General features: G+C 32.6%; 1 protein-coding gene across 9 annotated transcripts in view; it reads left to right on the top strand.

The window, feature by feature from the left end:
- The window catches only part of PDE4D (phosphodiesterase 4D), a 1,062,771-nt gene that overhangs the window by 1,028,609 nt on the left and 15,809 nt on the right, over window positions 1–18,353 (top strand). For all 9 annotated transcript variants that reach the window (XM_031948468.1, XM_031948542.1, XM_031948614.1 and 6 more), the window contains 5 exons: window positions 7,622–7,715; window positions 12,856–13,028; window positions 14,057–14,155; window positions 15,064–15,228; window positions 17,612–17,711. In XM_031948468.1, coding sequence (XP_031804328.1) covers window positions 7,622–7,715; window positions 12,856–13,028; window positions 14,057–14,155; window positions 15,064–15,228; window positions 17,612–17,711 — 631 coding nt within the window. The remainder of the gene's footprint in view (window positions 1–7,621; window positions 7,716–12,855; window positions 13,029–14,056; window positions 14,156–15,063; window positions 15,229–17,611; window positions 17,712–18,353) is intronic.

Here is an 18,353-nt window from a genome sequence, read left to right as displayed (position 1 = left end):
AACCCTCTTGAATCACTTTGGACATATTTTCCTAGTAAAATATTACTATGGAAACTAAAGTATGTTCTTATTTATTTGAACTAGTCACAGTTCATCTGTGGAAAGCAAGAACAGTTTCTCTTTACCTAGACTCATGAACTAAAAGATTCTCTGTCTTTCTGTCACTCCCACTCTTTTTCCTCCTTCCCTCCTTATCCTCAACTCCTTCCCTTCCCAACCTTCCCCCCTCTCCCCCCCTCTCCCCCCCCCCCCAGACCCCCAACCTATCTCTCTGTCTCTTATTGCTCTTTCAATGGAAGATTCCTCTTTGTGGTTAAATTTCCTAGAAGGCAAGGAGGACTTCCTTTGGCTTTTCTTGCCAAAGTAGATAAGATTTGTTCCCTAATCTCCACCCCTCTTTCCTCTACCCTTTAAATTTTGTTATCTTGTTTGCTTTTAAGATAGGTGGAACTTGGGTTTGAATTTTTCAAGCCACCTCAGGGCCTCAACCTGCTATTTGGTACATGTAAAATTGAAGAAATACAAGTTATAAACCTTACCTCCAAAAAACTAAGGAAAAAATTTTCAGACTATCACTTTCAAAAGCTACCTCTGATGAAGAAAATACTAATTGGGCAATTTATGTGTATATTATTATTTCTGTATATCAATCTTATAAGTTATAATATTTTCAAAACTCGTTTTAAAAAGAAAAAAAAAACTATAGGCACTAAGCCATGATGCTTTCATTTAAAAATAATTGATATGATAGTTAATAGGATAGTATTGTATACTTTCCCTTTCTCATGTTCTTATTTGTGTGTCACAATTCAGTCTATTCAGATGAACAAAAAAGGAAAGTGTTTGAATTGGACATTCTTTGCTTGTATATCAAGACTACTATATAGTATGTGCTATAACAAGGTATTACTTTGTAACTAGAGCTGTGGCCCGGAGATTCCAATCCAAAATTTTAGTTTGTTCCACAATTTAACTAGACACATATGTAATACACATATAATTTTACATAATTGTTTTCTTCCATTGGAATAAATAATGAATTTTTCCTTCATACAAAAATGAGTTAGGCTTTCTGAGTTTAAGAAACAGAATAATGTGTCAATATGGGTGTGTTTTCACCTTACTTCATTCATTAGGTGCTGTGCAGCACTGAAATATTGATGCATGATAGGAGAACAAAGGACCTGAAAATCTCCACTTCTTTTCTTTGTTGCAGCTTTATTTTTGTGATGGTTTCAGCATATTGAAGAATGAAATAATCATGTTAAATCATAAACAGAAAATAGTTTGGGGAAAGGATAGTTTTATAAAACAATATCAAATAGTCAATACATTTTTATTGTTACCATGGTTATTTCTTTTGAGCATATTTCTCTAAATCTATTGGACCAAAACTATAACCAGGTTTGATATGCCAAATTCTCAAGAAAGAAAATCCTTATCTTTATTCATTTTTTTCAAGACAGAAAGGGAAGTTAAATTAGGTGCTTGTGCTATTATTGTAATAGGATGTGAATGTCTGTGATTAGAAATGTTTCTGGTAAGCTTAGTCACTTACTTTCATATTGTATTGTCCTAGAAGTCTTAGTGTACACTTTTAAGCCTTACTATATTAAAACTCCACCAACACTTTTAGAATGCCCTGTATAATGACCAGAAACATGCAGAAGCTAGTTTTGTAGTATCTGTTCTGATGGGGGATACCAGCAGAAGTAAGGACAAGAGATGTTTTGTTTGGATAATTAATTTAGTTACTTTGGCCTAAAAATTTTATACACATACACACATTTATATCAGAGTCAGAGTTATATTATGTTGGTTCATAGGGATCCGTCTTGTTTTGGGGGAGTAATCCTGTTTTTCTGACTATTGAAACATTTTACTAAAAGGTCACGAACAATTATGAAAAAATATATATATAAATTAATACTGTCTTCATTTTTACATATTGCCATGGTTTTGGTAAACTGGCTGTAATGTAGAGAAGTTTTTTTTTTCCTGTGTGTGTATTTAGGGCACAGCTTTTTAGGATCACATCTACACAATGCAGAAATGGTCAGGCCCCTTCCCCCCACAACAGTGAAATTTTATTATTTCAATAGCCTATTTTGAATATAGTATCCTAAAATTTTTTGTTCCTTCATTGAACTGCATTTTCAAAAAAAAAATTTCTTGTCATGTACATAACCCCCAAATATCTATCAAGTAAGTGTAAATTGTCGGGAAGAAAGCCTAATACATTTACAGTTACACCCAATTCTTTAACTTAGTAATCTTCATAAAAATGATAAATTTCTAAGTATTTCTACTTACATAAATTCTGCCCTGAATATGGATATGGAATACTTACATATGTTTCACAAGGAATACTTAACTACGTATGAGTGTATATGTTGGTTAAAGACCAGAAAGTGGCTTTGTGGAAAAGCTAGGCTTGCTTCCACTTAGGAACTGACAGTATTATCTAATGACTTTGGGATATAGGAGAAAGAGCTGAACAAAAAATTTGGGAAAAGTAATATGTATCTCCTATTCCTGTGTTGTCCTATATCCCCTCAGAGAATCCTAGATCACAATGGGGCTGCTTTGATATTGACATAGTATCTTAGCTCCGCTTCCCATCTTGTACAAAAACAACTACAAATAATTAGTTTATAAACATGAATGAAATGGAGTTAACAGAGTTAGTTCAGATATTTGCTTCTGAGGATATCATATAGGATTCAGTTAAGAAAGTGAATTATTTGAAATAAAGTGAGATGGTCAGGCTTTACAATTGAAAAGTATCTTCTTCATAAAGACATTATGAAGTATGTAGCAATAAAAGTATCTTCATTTCCATTTTAAAGAAGAGAGAAAGTTCAAAATTAAGTCATTTTTCCTGGATCATAATGTTACAGCAAGAACTTGAACTTGTTGGCCTGATTTCAAATTCTGTATACCAAACCATACTTCATTGAAGTGAAGATATTAATTTTCTTAGCATGAATTACAGGTCCTAAAGAAGAGACCTCTAGTTAAAGGTTATTTGAGGCTCTACAGAAATGTTAAGGGATGATAGTATTATAGTAATGATCGTGCCACTACTATTTTTCTATGAAATGGGAGGTAGTCTCGAACATATATTATTGGTGCAAATATATTCGGTTACTTGCTCTTTTTCTTCTAGTCTTAATGAAGTAGTTAATCACAAGTACACAAATTAATTAAGGAATACTATGTATTCTGTTTATCTAGACAGGATGTTGTAATGGGTAGAGTGCTGAACTTGGAGTCAGAAAAATCTGGGTTCAAATTCTTCCTTAGTTTAGCATCTATGTGACATGGGACATCATTTATTTCAATTTCCTAATTTTAAAATTAAGTGCATTGAACTTGTCAGTTTTAAATGCATGTTTCTGTGAATCTTTTAGGAGTATACATATAATTGTGCATGTATCCACTGATTGTAAAATCTTTAAGGTCAGGAACAGTTTTGTATTTTAACTTTATATCCTCACCACATAGTATGGTGCCTGACCTATAGCAGACACTTAGTAATACTTTTCGAAGGATGATTTACTGATTCTCTAGTGGGCGGGATATTGTGAAAGATAAGATTTGTAGACCCTGTTATAAATGACCCGTTGTGCAGATTCCTTGAAGACATTAAATATTGGAAATCTTTCTTTTTTTAATAATAGCTTTTCATTTTCAAAATACATGCAAAGATAGTTTTCAACATTCACTCTTGTAAAACCTTGTGTTCCAAATTATTCTCCCTCTCTTTCCCTCCTCCCCTTAGACAGCAACTAATCCAATATAGGTTAAATATGTGCAATTCTTCTATACATATTTCCACATTTATCATGCTATACAAGAAAAATCAGATCAAAAAGGAAAAATAAAACAAGTCAACAACAAAAAAGATGAAAATACTATATTGTGATCCACATTCAATCCCTTTAGTCCTCTTTCTGGATGCAGATGGCTCTCTACACCACAAATCTGTTGTAATTGGCCTGAATCACCTTATTGTTGAAAAGAGTCAAATCCATTACAGTTAATCAGAACATAATCTTGCTTTTGCTATGTACACTGTTCTCTTGATTCTACTCACTTCACTTAGCAGCAGTTCATATAAGTTTCTCCAGGCCTTTCTGAAATTATTCTGCTGATCATTTTTTATAGAATAATAATAATCTATTACATTCATATACTATAACTTATTCATCCATTTTTCAACTGATAGGCCTCCATTCAGTTTCCAGTTCCTTGCTAGAAAAAGGGCTGCTACAAACATTTTTGCTCATGTGGATCTTTGTCCATTTTTTATGATCTCTTTGGGATACAGACCCAGTAGAGATACTGCTGGATCAAAGGGTATGATAACTCTTTGGGCATAGTTCCAAATTACTTTCCAAAATAATTGGATCAGTTCACAACTCCACCAACAATGTACTAGTGTCACAATTTTCCCATGTCTCCTCCAACATTCATCATTTTTTCCTGTAATTTTATCTAATCTGAGAAGTGTGTAGTGTTACCTCAGGGTTGTTTTAATTTGCAACAAATCTTTCTTTTAAGAGATTCATAATCACATCAACTAATGTGTTGGCTCTTTTGAGACTCAACCCCCATAACATTTATTACTAGATGAGTCTATGGTAATAGCAGTTGCTTTTTTTTTTTTCATTCTAGTGATATGGGCAGAATTTTATTATTAGCAGTTGACTATATTACTTTGTGGTAATAGTAAAATTATTTTATTCCACTTTAGGGGAAGATACATTAAATCTAAAATTTGCCAAGGGAATTTGTTAGAGGCAGGATGGTATAATGAATTGGTTCTCAAATTTTCTAATTGTAGGATTCCCTCCTCCTATATATTCTTAAAATTTATTTATGACTCTTTCAAAGAGTTTTTGTGGATTAATGTGATACATTAGAAATAAAAATATTTTAACATTATCATGAAAATATTTTTGACCTCAAAAAACCCTCTGAGAGTGTCTCAGGGACCTTCAAGGGTTTCTGAAGCCATATTTTGAGTACTGCAGTTGTACTGGATTGAGCTGTGGACTTGGAGTAAGGAACACTTGGGTTCAAATCCTTGTACAAACATTCAATAAAATACATGTTTCAGTCATGAAGCTTTTCCAAGCCTCAGTATTTTACATCTGTAAAATGGGTTTAATAGTATCTATCTCACATGGTTTTGAGGATCAAATGAGATAACTTGCCTAAAGCTCTTTGCAAACTTTAAAAAGTTGTCTTTGTTGTTCAGTTGAGTCTGACTCTTTGTGGCTTTATCTGAGGTCTTGGCAAAGCTACTGGAATGTTTGGCTATGTCCTTCTCCAGCTCATTTTACAGATGAGGAAACTGAGAAAAACAGGATTTAGTGACTTGCCCAGAATCACCCAGCTAGTGTCGGAAGCAAGATTTGAAGTCATAGTCCAAGCCCAGGGCTCTGTGCCACTTAGATGTCCAATTCAATTGTCTGGCTTCATGACCTAATTTGGGATTTTTTTGGTAGAGAAACTGAAGTGGTTTGCCATTTCCTTTTTCAGCTCATTTTACAGATGAAGAAACTGAGGCAAGAAGGGTTAAGTGACTCACCCAGGATAAGACTGCTACTATTTAAGTATTTGAAGCCAGATTTGAATTCAGGTCTTTCTGACTCTTAAGTCTGGCTCTCTATCCACTGGGTTACCTCATTACCCCCAAAGGATTATCTTTTAAATCTTAGCTCTTATTAATATTAAGATTTTCTCAAGAATTAGATTTCAGACTTTCAATCACCCACACACCTCTTTTTTAAATCAAAATGAAATGCAGAGGTATTTACAAAAAGACTGACTCAAGAATGACATTAGAGAAGTCTTTTCCTTTATTCAGCAAATGCTAAAATGCCTGCTCTGTCTAGTTCTTTCATTTTGTTTCACTTAAAGGAAATTACAAGGAATGTTGAGAGAGAGAGACAGAGAATGAGAGTATGAATGTGTGTTTGTGTGTGTGTGTGTGTGAGAGAGAGAGAGAGAGACAGACAGACAGACAGACGGAGACAGAGACAGAGAGTTTTTTTTTTTTTAAATATGTGACTTATGGAAGAAGGGTGGTATATTCCAATAAATGAAGTTCTTTAATATGTTTATGACATTATTATTATGACTTAACACTTAACCCATGGGGAAATTGCACACTTGATAGAACTCTGAGTCTAGAATCAAGAAAACTTGATTCCAAATCCAGCCTCAGACACTTACTAGCAAGTCACTTGACCTCCTGTCTCAGTTTCCTTATCTGCAAATTTAAATAATACCATCTACCTCCCAGGATAGTTGTGTGAATCAATTTAGATAATATATGTAAAATACTTAGGACAGTGACTGACACATGGATATTTAATATGTTAGCTGATTACTATTGTTATCATCATCCTCATCATCTTCATTCCAATATTCCAGCTATTTGAATATTGTTAGATATATATACCCATTTTTCAAGTGAAACATTAAGCTGTCTTTTACATTATTGAAAATAATACATGTGTTTTGAGATTTTATAAAAGTAATGTAAAAATCAATTATGTTTGATCTAAAAGTTATTCTTATACTTTTGGATAAAAGATTAAATTTTTTCTTGTGTTACTTATATTACTTATGTTACAGTCAACTTAACTAATAATGAAAGTAAAGCAGATGAATTGTCTTGTGTTTTGAATTTTTTGCCCAGACTTACAAATTCATTGGTAAAGGAAATGACATATGTAAGCTCTGCTCTTATCAATTCAGTAACTCTTTAGGAATTTACTCTTTTAGAGAAGATGTTTGCAAGCTTGAATAGGGAACAAAATACATCTTTTCCCCACATAATTGGTTTTCTTTGTAATCCTGTATATTTTAAATTTTATGCATTTAAAAACATTATTCTGAGAGGTCTATAAGTTTCACTACATTACCAAAGGGGACCCAGGACAGATAGAGAAAAGTTAGGAACCCCAGTCTTAGTTTTTGAGCGGCACTAATAAATTAAATGATTTATGTCTGATACCAGAAATAAGTAATGTTAGAGACAGGATCTGAACCTAGGACTTTCTCTTTTCTGACTCTATAATCATTTTGGCATGTTTTCTTCTCTTATTTATATACATTGATAAATATGTACTTCTTTATATGAAATGCCTCATGTCTGAATTTAGCTTAAAATATGTAGATGCACTCTATAGCATATCTTTTATTTGTTGTGCTTCCCTACTTTAGTTTTTCATGTTTTTGAGAAACGTAGACAATTAAAAAATGTAAAATGTATGTGATCTAGAATTAATTTATCTTAGGCTTTTAAGATTTTAGGACTGACTGGATCATTGGAGTTAATCTAGTTAAGAATAATTTTACAGATGAGGAAATTAAACCTCAACAATGTAGAAAGAAATCATTGCTCTAGCAACTCAGGATCATAGGATACCTTCCTGATAGGTAGATAAGTAGGTAGGTAGGTAGATAGATAGATAGATAGATAGATATAGACAGACAGATAGAAATGTACACACACACACACACACATACATATTCAGTTGCTTGATTTTTCTCTTTTTTTTCTCTCTATGTTTAATATATGGTTTTGTTTCTGTTTTTTCAGTTTAAAAGAATGCTCAACCGGGAACTCACCCATCTGTCAGAAATGAGCCGATCTGGAAACCAAGTCTCCGAATATATCTCAAACACATTTTTAGGTAAGACCAATAATATTAGACTGTCCAAATATTCTTTCCAATTTGGACTCAGATCCTTCAGTTGAGGAAAGATTTTCATTTAATTTCTTTTTATAATACAGGTTATAATAATACAGGTAACTGTATTACCCTCTTGGTATAAAAGGTCTTACCATTTCTCCTTCCATTGTGGATTGTCTTCTCTTGAGTACATATACTTAATACAAAAGAATAACTAGAATTTATTTTGTGCTTCAGGGTTTGCAAAGCATTTTTTAGATATTATCTCATTTTATTTCATCTTCAAAACATCCCTCTGAGGCTGGTGTGATTATTATTTCCATTTTACAGCAAAGGAAACTGAAGCAGACAGTTAAATGACTTGCTTCTGAGTCACCAGAGTCAAGATTCAAATTCAGATCTTTCTGTTTCCAGTTCTAGTTACCACATAGCAATACTTGGGGTACAAATGCTTATAAGCATATTGCTGGGTTTTCATATAACTACACATTGCATATGCAACTATAAATCGAGAGATAATGTGGCATCATGTCTAGAGAGCTGACTTCAAAGCCAGGAAAGTCCTATTTTTGATACTGAGCAAGGCACTGCTTAGTGCTCTGCAATAGACATCTTTTTCTCTATAATATAAAGTAGAGAAAGGACTTGGGTTTGCTCTGATAAGACAGACTTAGTTCCCTTATTTGCAAAGTCTCTATAACTGTGAAATAACAAATCTTGTCCCAATATATAAATTATATTTGTATATGGATAAATTGGATTGTTTAGAAATGTAAGAAATTAGTTATCCCAATCTTGTTTTATATACAGAGAAACTGAGGCTAGGAGGGGTGAAGCATATGGATATGAAAAACATTCAGTATCATCATGCAAGAGAAAGAGCACAATCAGAGCAAGCTTTTAATATTTATCAACTACTGTCTGAGGAAAAAATAATTTGTCATAGATCAGCCTTAACCAACTAAAGATATATTTCTTTTTTTATAATAACAAGCTTTTTATTTTTCTAAATCCCTACAAAGATAATTTTCAACCTTTGCAAAGTCTTATGTTCCAAATTTTTTTCCCTCCCTTCCCTCCAGCCCCCTTCCCTGAACAGTAAGTAATCCAATATGTATTAAACGTGCAATTCTTGTCATACTGCACAAGAAAAATGAGAAAGAAAAAAGCAAATAACAACAACAAAAGTGAAAATACTATGTTGTGATTCATACTCAGTTCCTATAGTCCTCCCTCTGGGTGCAGAAGGCTCTCTTCAATATAAGACTATTGGAATTTCCTTGAATTACCTCATTGTTGAAAAGAGCCATGTCTTTTACTGTTGATGATCATCACATAATCTTGGGGTTTCCATGTACAATGTATGCTTGGTTCTGCTCACTTCACTTAGCATCAGTTCATGTAAGTCTCCTGAGGCCTTTCTGAAATCATCCTGCTGATCATTTGTTATAGAACGATAATATTCCATAATATTCATATACCATAATTTGTTTAGTCATCCCCCAACTAATGGACATCCACTCAGTTTCCAGTTCCTACCTACTATAAAAAAAGGTTGCTACAACATTTTTGCACATATAGGTTTTTTTCTCCTACAGATATATTTCTAAAAATCCTTACCTATTCAGTAAACATCTAGTGAGAGAAAATTCCATCTGTTACAGAAAATATATAGTAAACTTTTTAAAGGTTCTTATTTTGATGAAATCTAATTGAATAACAAAAATCCACTGATACGGATTGCTGGGGATGAATGGTATTTTGGAATTTTCTAACTGAAAATTTTAAAAAGTTGATAAACTAGGAAAAGTTAACATCTGAAACTACCATTGCTATGGAAATATCTTCAGCTAAGGATCTCTGACCTTGTATTAGTTAACAGGTTGGTTTAGAGAACTCTTCTATTAAAAACAATAGAAACAACAACAAAACAAAGTGCTATTATCCAGACCAAAAAAGGAAAATATTGATCAGTAATCTATAGATTGAAATTTAACATTGAAGTCAGCTATAAAAGTGGTATCTTTACTGGATGAGATTTAGGACCTTTGTGAAAGCATAAAATGAACTAGTCCTTGTATATGTTGCTCCTCCTTTAATGGGAGAGTGGGGAATGACAAATGGTAAAATGAAAATGGTAAAAAGACAAATAGATTTTTATTTTATCGGTTGCATCATCTACTAGAAGGAGTTAGAAGCTTATCATCATTTGAAATTTTATTGGAAAATATCCCTTTCTATGTTTATTCACAGCTAAAATATTAGATGTTGACTCAGGGAGTAACCCATAATTTCAATTGTTTCAGAAAAAATGTGGGCTCTAGGATGGGATATGTCATACATTCAAAGCCTACCATTGGAATAGAGAAGGCATTTCCTTCATGTGCCTTGTTTTCCCTATACAGGGAAAGTTAGACAGGAAGTTAGACAAATCAGAATTAGAGTCATTCATTCAACAAACTTTTTTGAGTATTTTGGCAGGCATTGCAATTTTTCCTTTTTGAGACAATTATGATTAAATGATTTGCTCAGGATCATACAGCTAATAAGTTTTTGAGGTCAAATTTGAACTCATGTCCTTCTGTCTGTCTCCCAGCTCTATTCATGTCCCACTAGCTGCCCTTCCATTGAATTCTGAGCACTTTTTTCTATGTAAATAACAATTGAAAAACTAATAACTCCTGAGGTTGGTAGGAGCTAAGGCAATGGTATCTATAAAATGATAATATTCTTCTCTTGCTTTTAAGAGCAGTATACTTATTTAGGACACTATCTTTGAAGGAAGGTCTAATATATAATTCCAACAAATGATTCTATTAACAGGATGACTCCCATCCTCCTAATCCAGGAAATCTTTTCTCATTGTTTTTTAAATTAGGAAATACCTTTGAATTCCTGAATAGTGTGGGGAACCTTTGAAGCATGTAGACTTTATGTAGGTTGAATAAATATGACAAATCTACTTAGAAGTTCCTCAGCTCAGATGGAAGGAGATTTTGAGCATGACTGGATCCATCAACATCAAAATTTACATAACTTAGCCATTATTAAAATGCAATGGGTATGCTCCTTTAAAAAATCCAAAAGAAGGCACAAAAGGAGTTCAGAAATACAATTAAAAACTCAATGATAGTGGCCTTTTTGGAGAGAATTTATGATCACTTTTAGTGAGTGCTGGGTATTTTCATTTAGGAGATATGAAGCAGAATTGAATTCATCTAAAATGCAATTTCTATTCCCACAGTGTGACCCTCTCCAGTAAACTGACTTCAAAGCCCACACTCCTTTTTTATGTGCAAGAATGTTCTACTGTTTGAAAGCACAAACTGTGAAAGAGCTTTTTTCTTGTAGGAAGGGCATTTTCAAACTACTAATTGAATTTCAAATGGAGTAAGGCTGGAGGAGGGGAGAGAGGAAGCCAAGGGGAATGATAAATGGGAGGGAAGGCTAAACCAGCAGCCCTTGGGTTTAACTCTTATCTACTCTCCCCTGTACATTGCCATACAAATAATAGGAATAATCTGTATGGGTATCCCAAAACACAAAATTCTTTTTCATGTGAATCCCATGTAGAATAGTTTAACAACATGTAGAATCAGCTTAGGATTCAATCATCTTGATGTATGATTTATCAGTGTAAATCAAAATTAAAATACAGTTACTTGATAGAGTGATGACAAGTATTAAAAAATAAATGAAAAGGTCTAGTACCAATTATCAAATTTTTGAGTTATAATGAGATTTGGATAGGTACAGTAATTAGACAACATTGAGTCTAATAGTGCTTTATATTGTCCTTCATTAACACTAATTTACTCAGTTCCCATTTTGTGGTCTTGCTTCTGATACTTCTCTTTCTTGAAATAGTAACTTTTTTTGACAAAATGAGAAAATGTCTGCCTTTGGATTTTTGTACATATCCTTAAAGTTCATCTAAAATATCACCTCTTTCCTGATATTAAGACAATGATAATAATAATACAAATTTCTAGCCAATAAGAAATCTTCCATTCACAAAGGACTTTTTGGAAAAATAATTTTAGGTCCTTAGCATATATTTTATAATTTAAAAAACTTTTTATTGAAGTCTTCTTAAAATATCACCATAATTTTCTTAGTATCACTTCTCTTCTGATTCCCTAAGAGCCATTCCATATAACAAATAATCATTTTTAAAGATTAAAAAAGGATAAAGACAAACTTAGGATAACTGATCATTATAGTGAAAAAGTTTGACAATATGTGATATGTACAACAACTTGTGAACCCCACACCTCTACAAAGAAAGGGGGGTATGTTCTTCTATCTTTCATTTTAAGCCATATTCATAATTTTATAACATTCATTTTGGATTTTGGGGAGGATATGAGGGTGACTTTCCTCTCCATTTATATATGTTGTATTCTCCTTTCTGAGTTATAAACTCCATGAACTCAGGGACCCTGTTTTATTTAAACTTTGTTCAGATAAACTTTTCTCCACAAATCCTTTCCCCAGTGGATACATCATTAATATTTATTGAACTGAAGCATGAAAAAAATCACAATTATCTATACTAACCAAATGTGCAGGATTTTATATTTTAAAAATAAGTTTAATTTACAAGTTTAAAATCTGGAAAAGGCTTGAGAAAAGCATTTCTGAACCCCAAACTACTAGCACCCCAACTCCTTCAAAATATTATTTTGCTATCAAGTATATTCAGGCTTCTATTTCCTGCCCCCCCCTTTTAATAGTGAAATAATTATCATGATTCATGAACTTTTAATGAAATCAAATTTTTTTCATGTTGCACACATCTGTGTGTATATATGTAAATATATGTCTGTTTACACATAAACATTTCAACTAAAATTGCTCACTTGACATCTGGTACGCTCAAAACTGGTACAAGATGATGCATTTTATGAGTTACAGTCTAATAATGTATCTTCTTTTGTATATTTGGTTACTGAACTTAGATTTAATGACAAATTTGATCAAAGTAATCCTTTAAATAAGAAATTACTTGCTGAGTTTTTGAAAGTGCTTAATGGGACATGCCATGTTCAGCTGGAAATTGTGTGTTAAGATGAGAAAAAATAAGTTTACTAATGAAAATGGAAATTCACTCTCTTGATGTGCCTATTTTGTTTTGAAGACAAGCAACATGAAGTAGAGATTCCTTCTCCCACCCAGAAGGAGAAAGAGAAAAAGAAAAGGCCCATGTCCCAGATCAGTGGAGTCAAGAAATTGATGCACAGTTCCAGTTTAACAAATTCCAGTATTCCACGATTTGGAGTGAAAACTGATCAAGAAGATGGACTTGCCAAGGTAAGATCATGATCTCCCTAAGTTTACCATGCCTCTTTTAGTAGTTTTCTGTTTCTGGTGGTGGTTTTTGAGCATAAATTCCCATGCAGGCATGAAAATGATTTGCACATGCAAAATATGTTGTTTTTGTTTTTATTTTTAGCTGGTGCCTTTGGCACATGCCTACATGACTTTAATGGAAAGAAAATTGTTGTTTGAATCTGCACGGAGAGGATCATAACATTTTGTTTTATCTATGCATAGAAAATATATAACGCACTTTTATGTTACATATATATTACGTAAAATTTAAAATTTATGCCAATTCTTTTTTTAAAAGAATATTTAATTTGTAGTCAGGGGAGACTTGACATCACTTAATTATGTCAATATGAACAAATCTCTTAACTTCTCTGAACCTTAATTTCCTCTTCTGTAAAATGAAGATAATATTTGTAATACAGATGTGAGGTTCAAATGATATAGTTTATATGACGTGCTTTACAAGGCTTAAGGTGCCATTGTTTATTATTCAGCTTTGTCCAACTCATCGTGACCCCACTTTGAGATTTTTTTGGCAGAGATATTACAGTGGTTTGCCATTTCCTTCTCCAGCTCATTTTATAGATGAGGAAACTGAGGCAAACAGTGAAGTGACTTGTTCAGGGTCATACAGTTAGTTAGCAAATGTCTGAGACTGGATTTGAACTCAGGTGCTCTTGACTCCAGGTCCAATAATCTGTTTTGCCACCTAGCTATCCTTTTAAAATTATGTCAGCCATTAATATTATTGCAAATAATAATAGTAAATGATAATTCTATTTCATTTTTCATACCTCTGATTGCTTACACTTTAGAGGATTGTTAACTTCTATCCCTTCTTCCTCTCCTCACCCCACTGGCCTCCCTCTTCCTTACAATCCCCTCAGCCTTCATTTTAATTTTCAGGAAAAGCCAATTCTTTGAAAACTGTTGTGGTGATTGGTGTTTGTTTAAAAGTCTATTCTTCTAACCTTTGTTTTCAAATACTCATATTTCTCTAATCCTAGGAATTAGAAGATGTGAACAAATGGGGTCTTCATGTTTTCAAAATAGCAGAATTTTCTGGGAATCGACCTCTGACAGTTATCATGCACACCATTTTTCAGGTAAGATAGCTAGATAGATAGAATAGCTAGAAAAGATAGAATAAAGCAACTTTATTCTCAGGGGTGACTGTTCAGTGCCTAAATTGTGTATCTTCTCTGAGCCATCCCTTGATTTTTCCATTTGGAGGTTAATCATTTGCTATTCCACTTCTGACAGGAAGTAAACAGAGGAATGGAATAGAGGCAAAACCCAGATTAGCCAATTTTGTTATTTCTATTCTTTTTTTTGTAAAATACTGGATGTGATAAGATTGAAACTAAAAAAGATTTTTAGATAATTTAGGTAACTCTTAAATAGGACTTTGAATTGAAAGCTGACTTTAAAATCAAACAGGTTCCATAGAACCCCACTAGATCACCCCAAATTTGACCAATTTCCTTATCTTTGATTTCCTGTTTGCTTTTTTCCAGTCCATATTCTCATTGTGAGAACACCCAGCTTCAAATATTTAGATATTCAAAGTGATTGTAGCAAGAGACAATTATAGAGCTGGGATGAGCCCTGGTACACTCATAAATAATGTCAGAGTCAGGCAATATGACCCAATTGCTAAAGAAATTGGGATGACCTGCTTTTTTTTCCCATTAAAATGAAAAGGTGATCTTTTTGGCATTGATAGCTGATTCTCAGAGACCAAAATGCTTTTGAACTGGACCCATGTGCTTGCCAAAAAGGATAATTTAATTATGATTTGATCTTAGTGTGCCCTGGGTTCTTCAGTCACTTCATGGATTCCATTTTCCTGAAGAAACATTAGTTTTGGTCTCCTCAACAAAAATAAGTTTGTATCCTAATTTTGCTACTTCCTTCCTCTTAAAGTTTGGAAAAATCATTTTATATTTGCTAAGCTTCAAATTTTAAACAACAAAAATACAAAACATTGATGGTTTTTTCCCTCTCTCTTTAGGAACGAGATTTGTTAAAAACATTTAAAATTCCAGTAGACACTTTAATTACCTACCTGATGACTCTAGAAGACCATTACCACGCTGATGTGGCCTATCATAATAATATACATGCTGCAGATGTAGTTCAGTCCACTCATGTGCTGCTATCGACGCCTGCTTTGGAGGTAAATTTTCTTTTTCTACAAATTCAAATTTAATTCTAGATTTCTAGGTTCCTTGTTATTAGATATCATAATCACTTCTCTGCATTCCCTTTCCCTCATCCCCATCTCAGAATTCTCCATTGCAGCAATGGAAAATAGTCTATTTATCAACTTTGTCTATCTGAATCTGTCACATTTGGAATTTCTAATATTCTGACCTACGGATTCAGCATTGATCATTGCCCTCTTTATGAATTAATTGCCTTTATTTAAAAAAATAGATTTATCTTAGTCCTTTTGTATATTGATGTTATGTCTCTACTTACTTCATGCAAGTATCACTTCATGTAAGTCTTTAATTGGATTTTCTAGAAATACCATGTAGAACCAGGGCCAACATTTTTGAGATCATTCTATTAAGGTTTACATGTGATCTTTAGGAAGTTTTTCATCTATGGAAAATTCATCTTTTAATTTGTCTCTTCACTGAAGTAATTCAGATTGACATCATTTTCATACATAAAAAGTGAAGATATAATATCTTCAGCTTGACTTAGAAAAACTTGTCATCATTACCTTTTTTGTTCCATAGCAATTGGTTGCTATTTTTTAAGTGAAAAAAAAAAAAAGCATGCTCCAATCTTACTCAAGTTCAGTAGTTCTCTTTCTGAAGGTGGACAGCATTTTTCATCATGATTCCTTTGGAATTATCTTGGATCATATTATTGAGAATTTTCTGAGAATTACTGAGAATTTATGGTTAATCATTGTATAATATTGTAGTTACTATATATAAAGTTCTTCTGATTTTACTTTGCCTCAATATTCATAGTCTTCCCACATTTTTCTGAAACCATACTGCTCATCACTCATTATTTAAGTACAATTGAATTCTATCATAACAATATATCACAACTTGTTCAGCCATCCCCCAATTGAATATTCCCTCAGTTCCCAATTTTTAGACCTTACAAAAAGACTATTATAAATATTTTGTATATATAAGTCTTTTTCACTTTTATTTAATTTTTTGAGACAGAATTCTAATAACAGTATGGATGAGTCAAAGGGTAAGCATAGTTTGTTAGTCCTTTATACATAATTTCATAGAATTATGTTTGAACCAGTTCACAACTTCACCAACAGTACATTAATGTCCCTATTTTCATACATTCCACCAGCATTTGTTATTTTCCTTTTCTGTCCTGTTAGTCAAGTTGATAGATATGAAGTACTTTCTGAAAGTTGTTTTAATTTACATTTCACTAATCCTAATATTTTATAGATTGTGAATAAGCAATGAATGCCTTATTCATTCTATGAAATGTATTGAGAAAAGTAACCTTAGAATACTTTAGAATAAGACATTCTTTAAATAATCAAGCTAAGACAAGAAGTATTAATTAATGCCAAGCATGGTACTAAGCTTTGGGAATATAAAGATAGTCAGAAACATTCACTGCTCTCAAGAAGCTCACATTTTAATCAGGGAGACAACATGTAAATAAGTAAATATAAGATAAAATATATCAAAGGAGAAGTTACGAATAGCTAGCAAGATAGGGAAAGATATGGGAATGGGCTTTAATCTATAAGGAAAAAAGGGAAATTTTAAGAGAGAAAAGTGAGGAAGTAGAGCTTTCAAGGCAAAGGCATGGATGGGAGATGAGGTATGTTACCAGTGAGGGAAAGTAGACTAATGTTGCTAGATTACAATGTATATGGAGGGGAGTAAAACAAAGTAAAAATGTAGTGATGGGGCCAGTTGCTGAAGAGCTTAAAATATAAGAATAAATTGTAAAGAAATTTACTTTTCCAAATGGTTTTTAAAGAAAAGAAAAAGACAATTCTAATTATTTTGTTAATTTTTTGCTTCTAAAGTTTTCATTCTGTAGTATTTAGTCTATATGTTTTCTCTATAGTGTTTCTCATTAAAGTACTATTACTATCACAACAGAAAATAATACATTGATTTTCTATTATAATTTTTGAATATATATAGGAGCATTTTAGAAAACGTCCTTACAATTTAAACTATTTTTTGTGAAAATCAAATTGTTGGTAATATATTAATTTCATCATTGAGTACCACAAAAAGGAGTTGAAATTTTTTCCCCCAAGAATAAAGTTAAAGATGTAGGTATGCATTATTATCATCACAATCATCACTCAGATTTACCCAACACTTCTCTCATAAAAACCCTGTCAATTAGGCAGTGTAAAATTATTGAAATTTTACAAATGATCATAGGCCAAAGAGACCTTTTCTACCTTATTCCTATAATGACATTAAAATATTTGAAGTTTCTATCTTCTTATTGGGAAATCCAGTTTTCAGTCCACCAATCAATTGTCAGTCTTGTTACCTAAATCACTAATATTTTATCTATATTTGGGTTTCCAGGCAGTGTTCACAGATTTGGAGATTCTTGCAGCAATTTTTGCTAGTGCAATACATGATGTGGATCACCCTGGGGTGTCAAACCAGTTCCTGATTAATACAAGTATGTATGGTCAATTTTGGTTATTTTTTGGGGGGATGAGGAGGGAAGGGGATGTTCTAAGATAAGCAAGATATGAGGATTTTATTATTAATGGTTAGGTATTTTAGAATAATTATGTAGAAAATGAGAAAAATCAACTACTTTCTATACGCCTGTGCATGGTCCTGCTTTTTGAAGCATATGACCAATGGTGTTTAAGCATTTTTATTTTTATGTAATTTAATTATGTAAATTACTTTCATTCTGTACTAGACACACAATGTGAACCAGAGCTAGCAAGAGGTAAATTCTGGCACCCCTTTCTAAATAGCTGTTGTTTTTTTGTTGTTGTTGTTTTCCCATAGTTGCTTATTCACGAGTGGAAAGCCTGGGAATAGATTCAGACACAAGAGCTGCTGCTTAAAAATGTGCAGATTTGGAAATTTGGCCCAAATGGAAAATGAAATTAGAGAATTCATATTAATTTTGTCCTTTATTTCATTTTCTCTAGAGTTTTAACTCTAGAGTTAAACTCTAGCATTCTTCCAATTTGGTACTTTTGTCATGACAGGACAAGAAAACGTTTCTCTTTTTTCGTTTTATTAACAAATAATTTTCTTATGGATATGCAATCTGTCCTGAGTAGATCATATCCATCAGAAA

Source organism: Sarcophilus harrisii, chromosome 1 (assembly GCF_902635505.1).
Source record: "Sarcophilus harrisii chromosome 1, mSarHar1.11, whole genome shotgun sequence".
NCBI lineage: Eukaryota > Metazoa > Chordata > Mammalia > Dasyuromorphia > Dasyuridae > Sarcophilus > Sarcophilus harrisii.
This window is presented reverse-complemented; position numbering and strand designations above follow the sequence as displayed.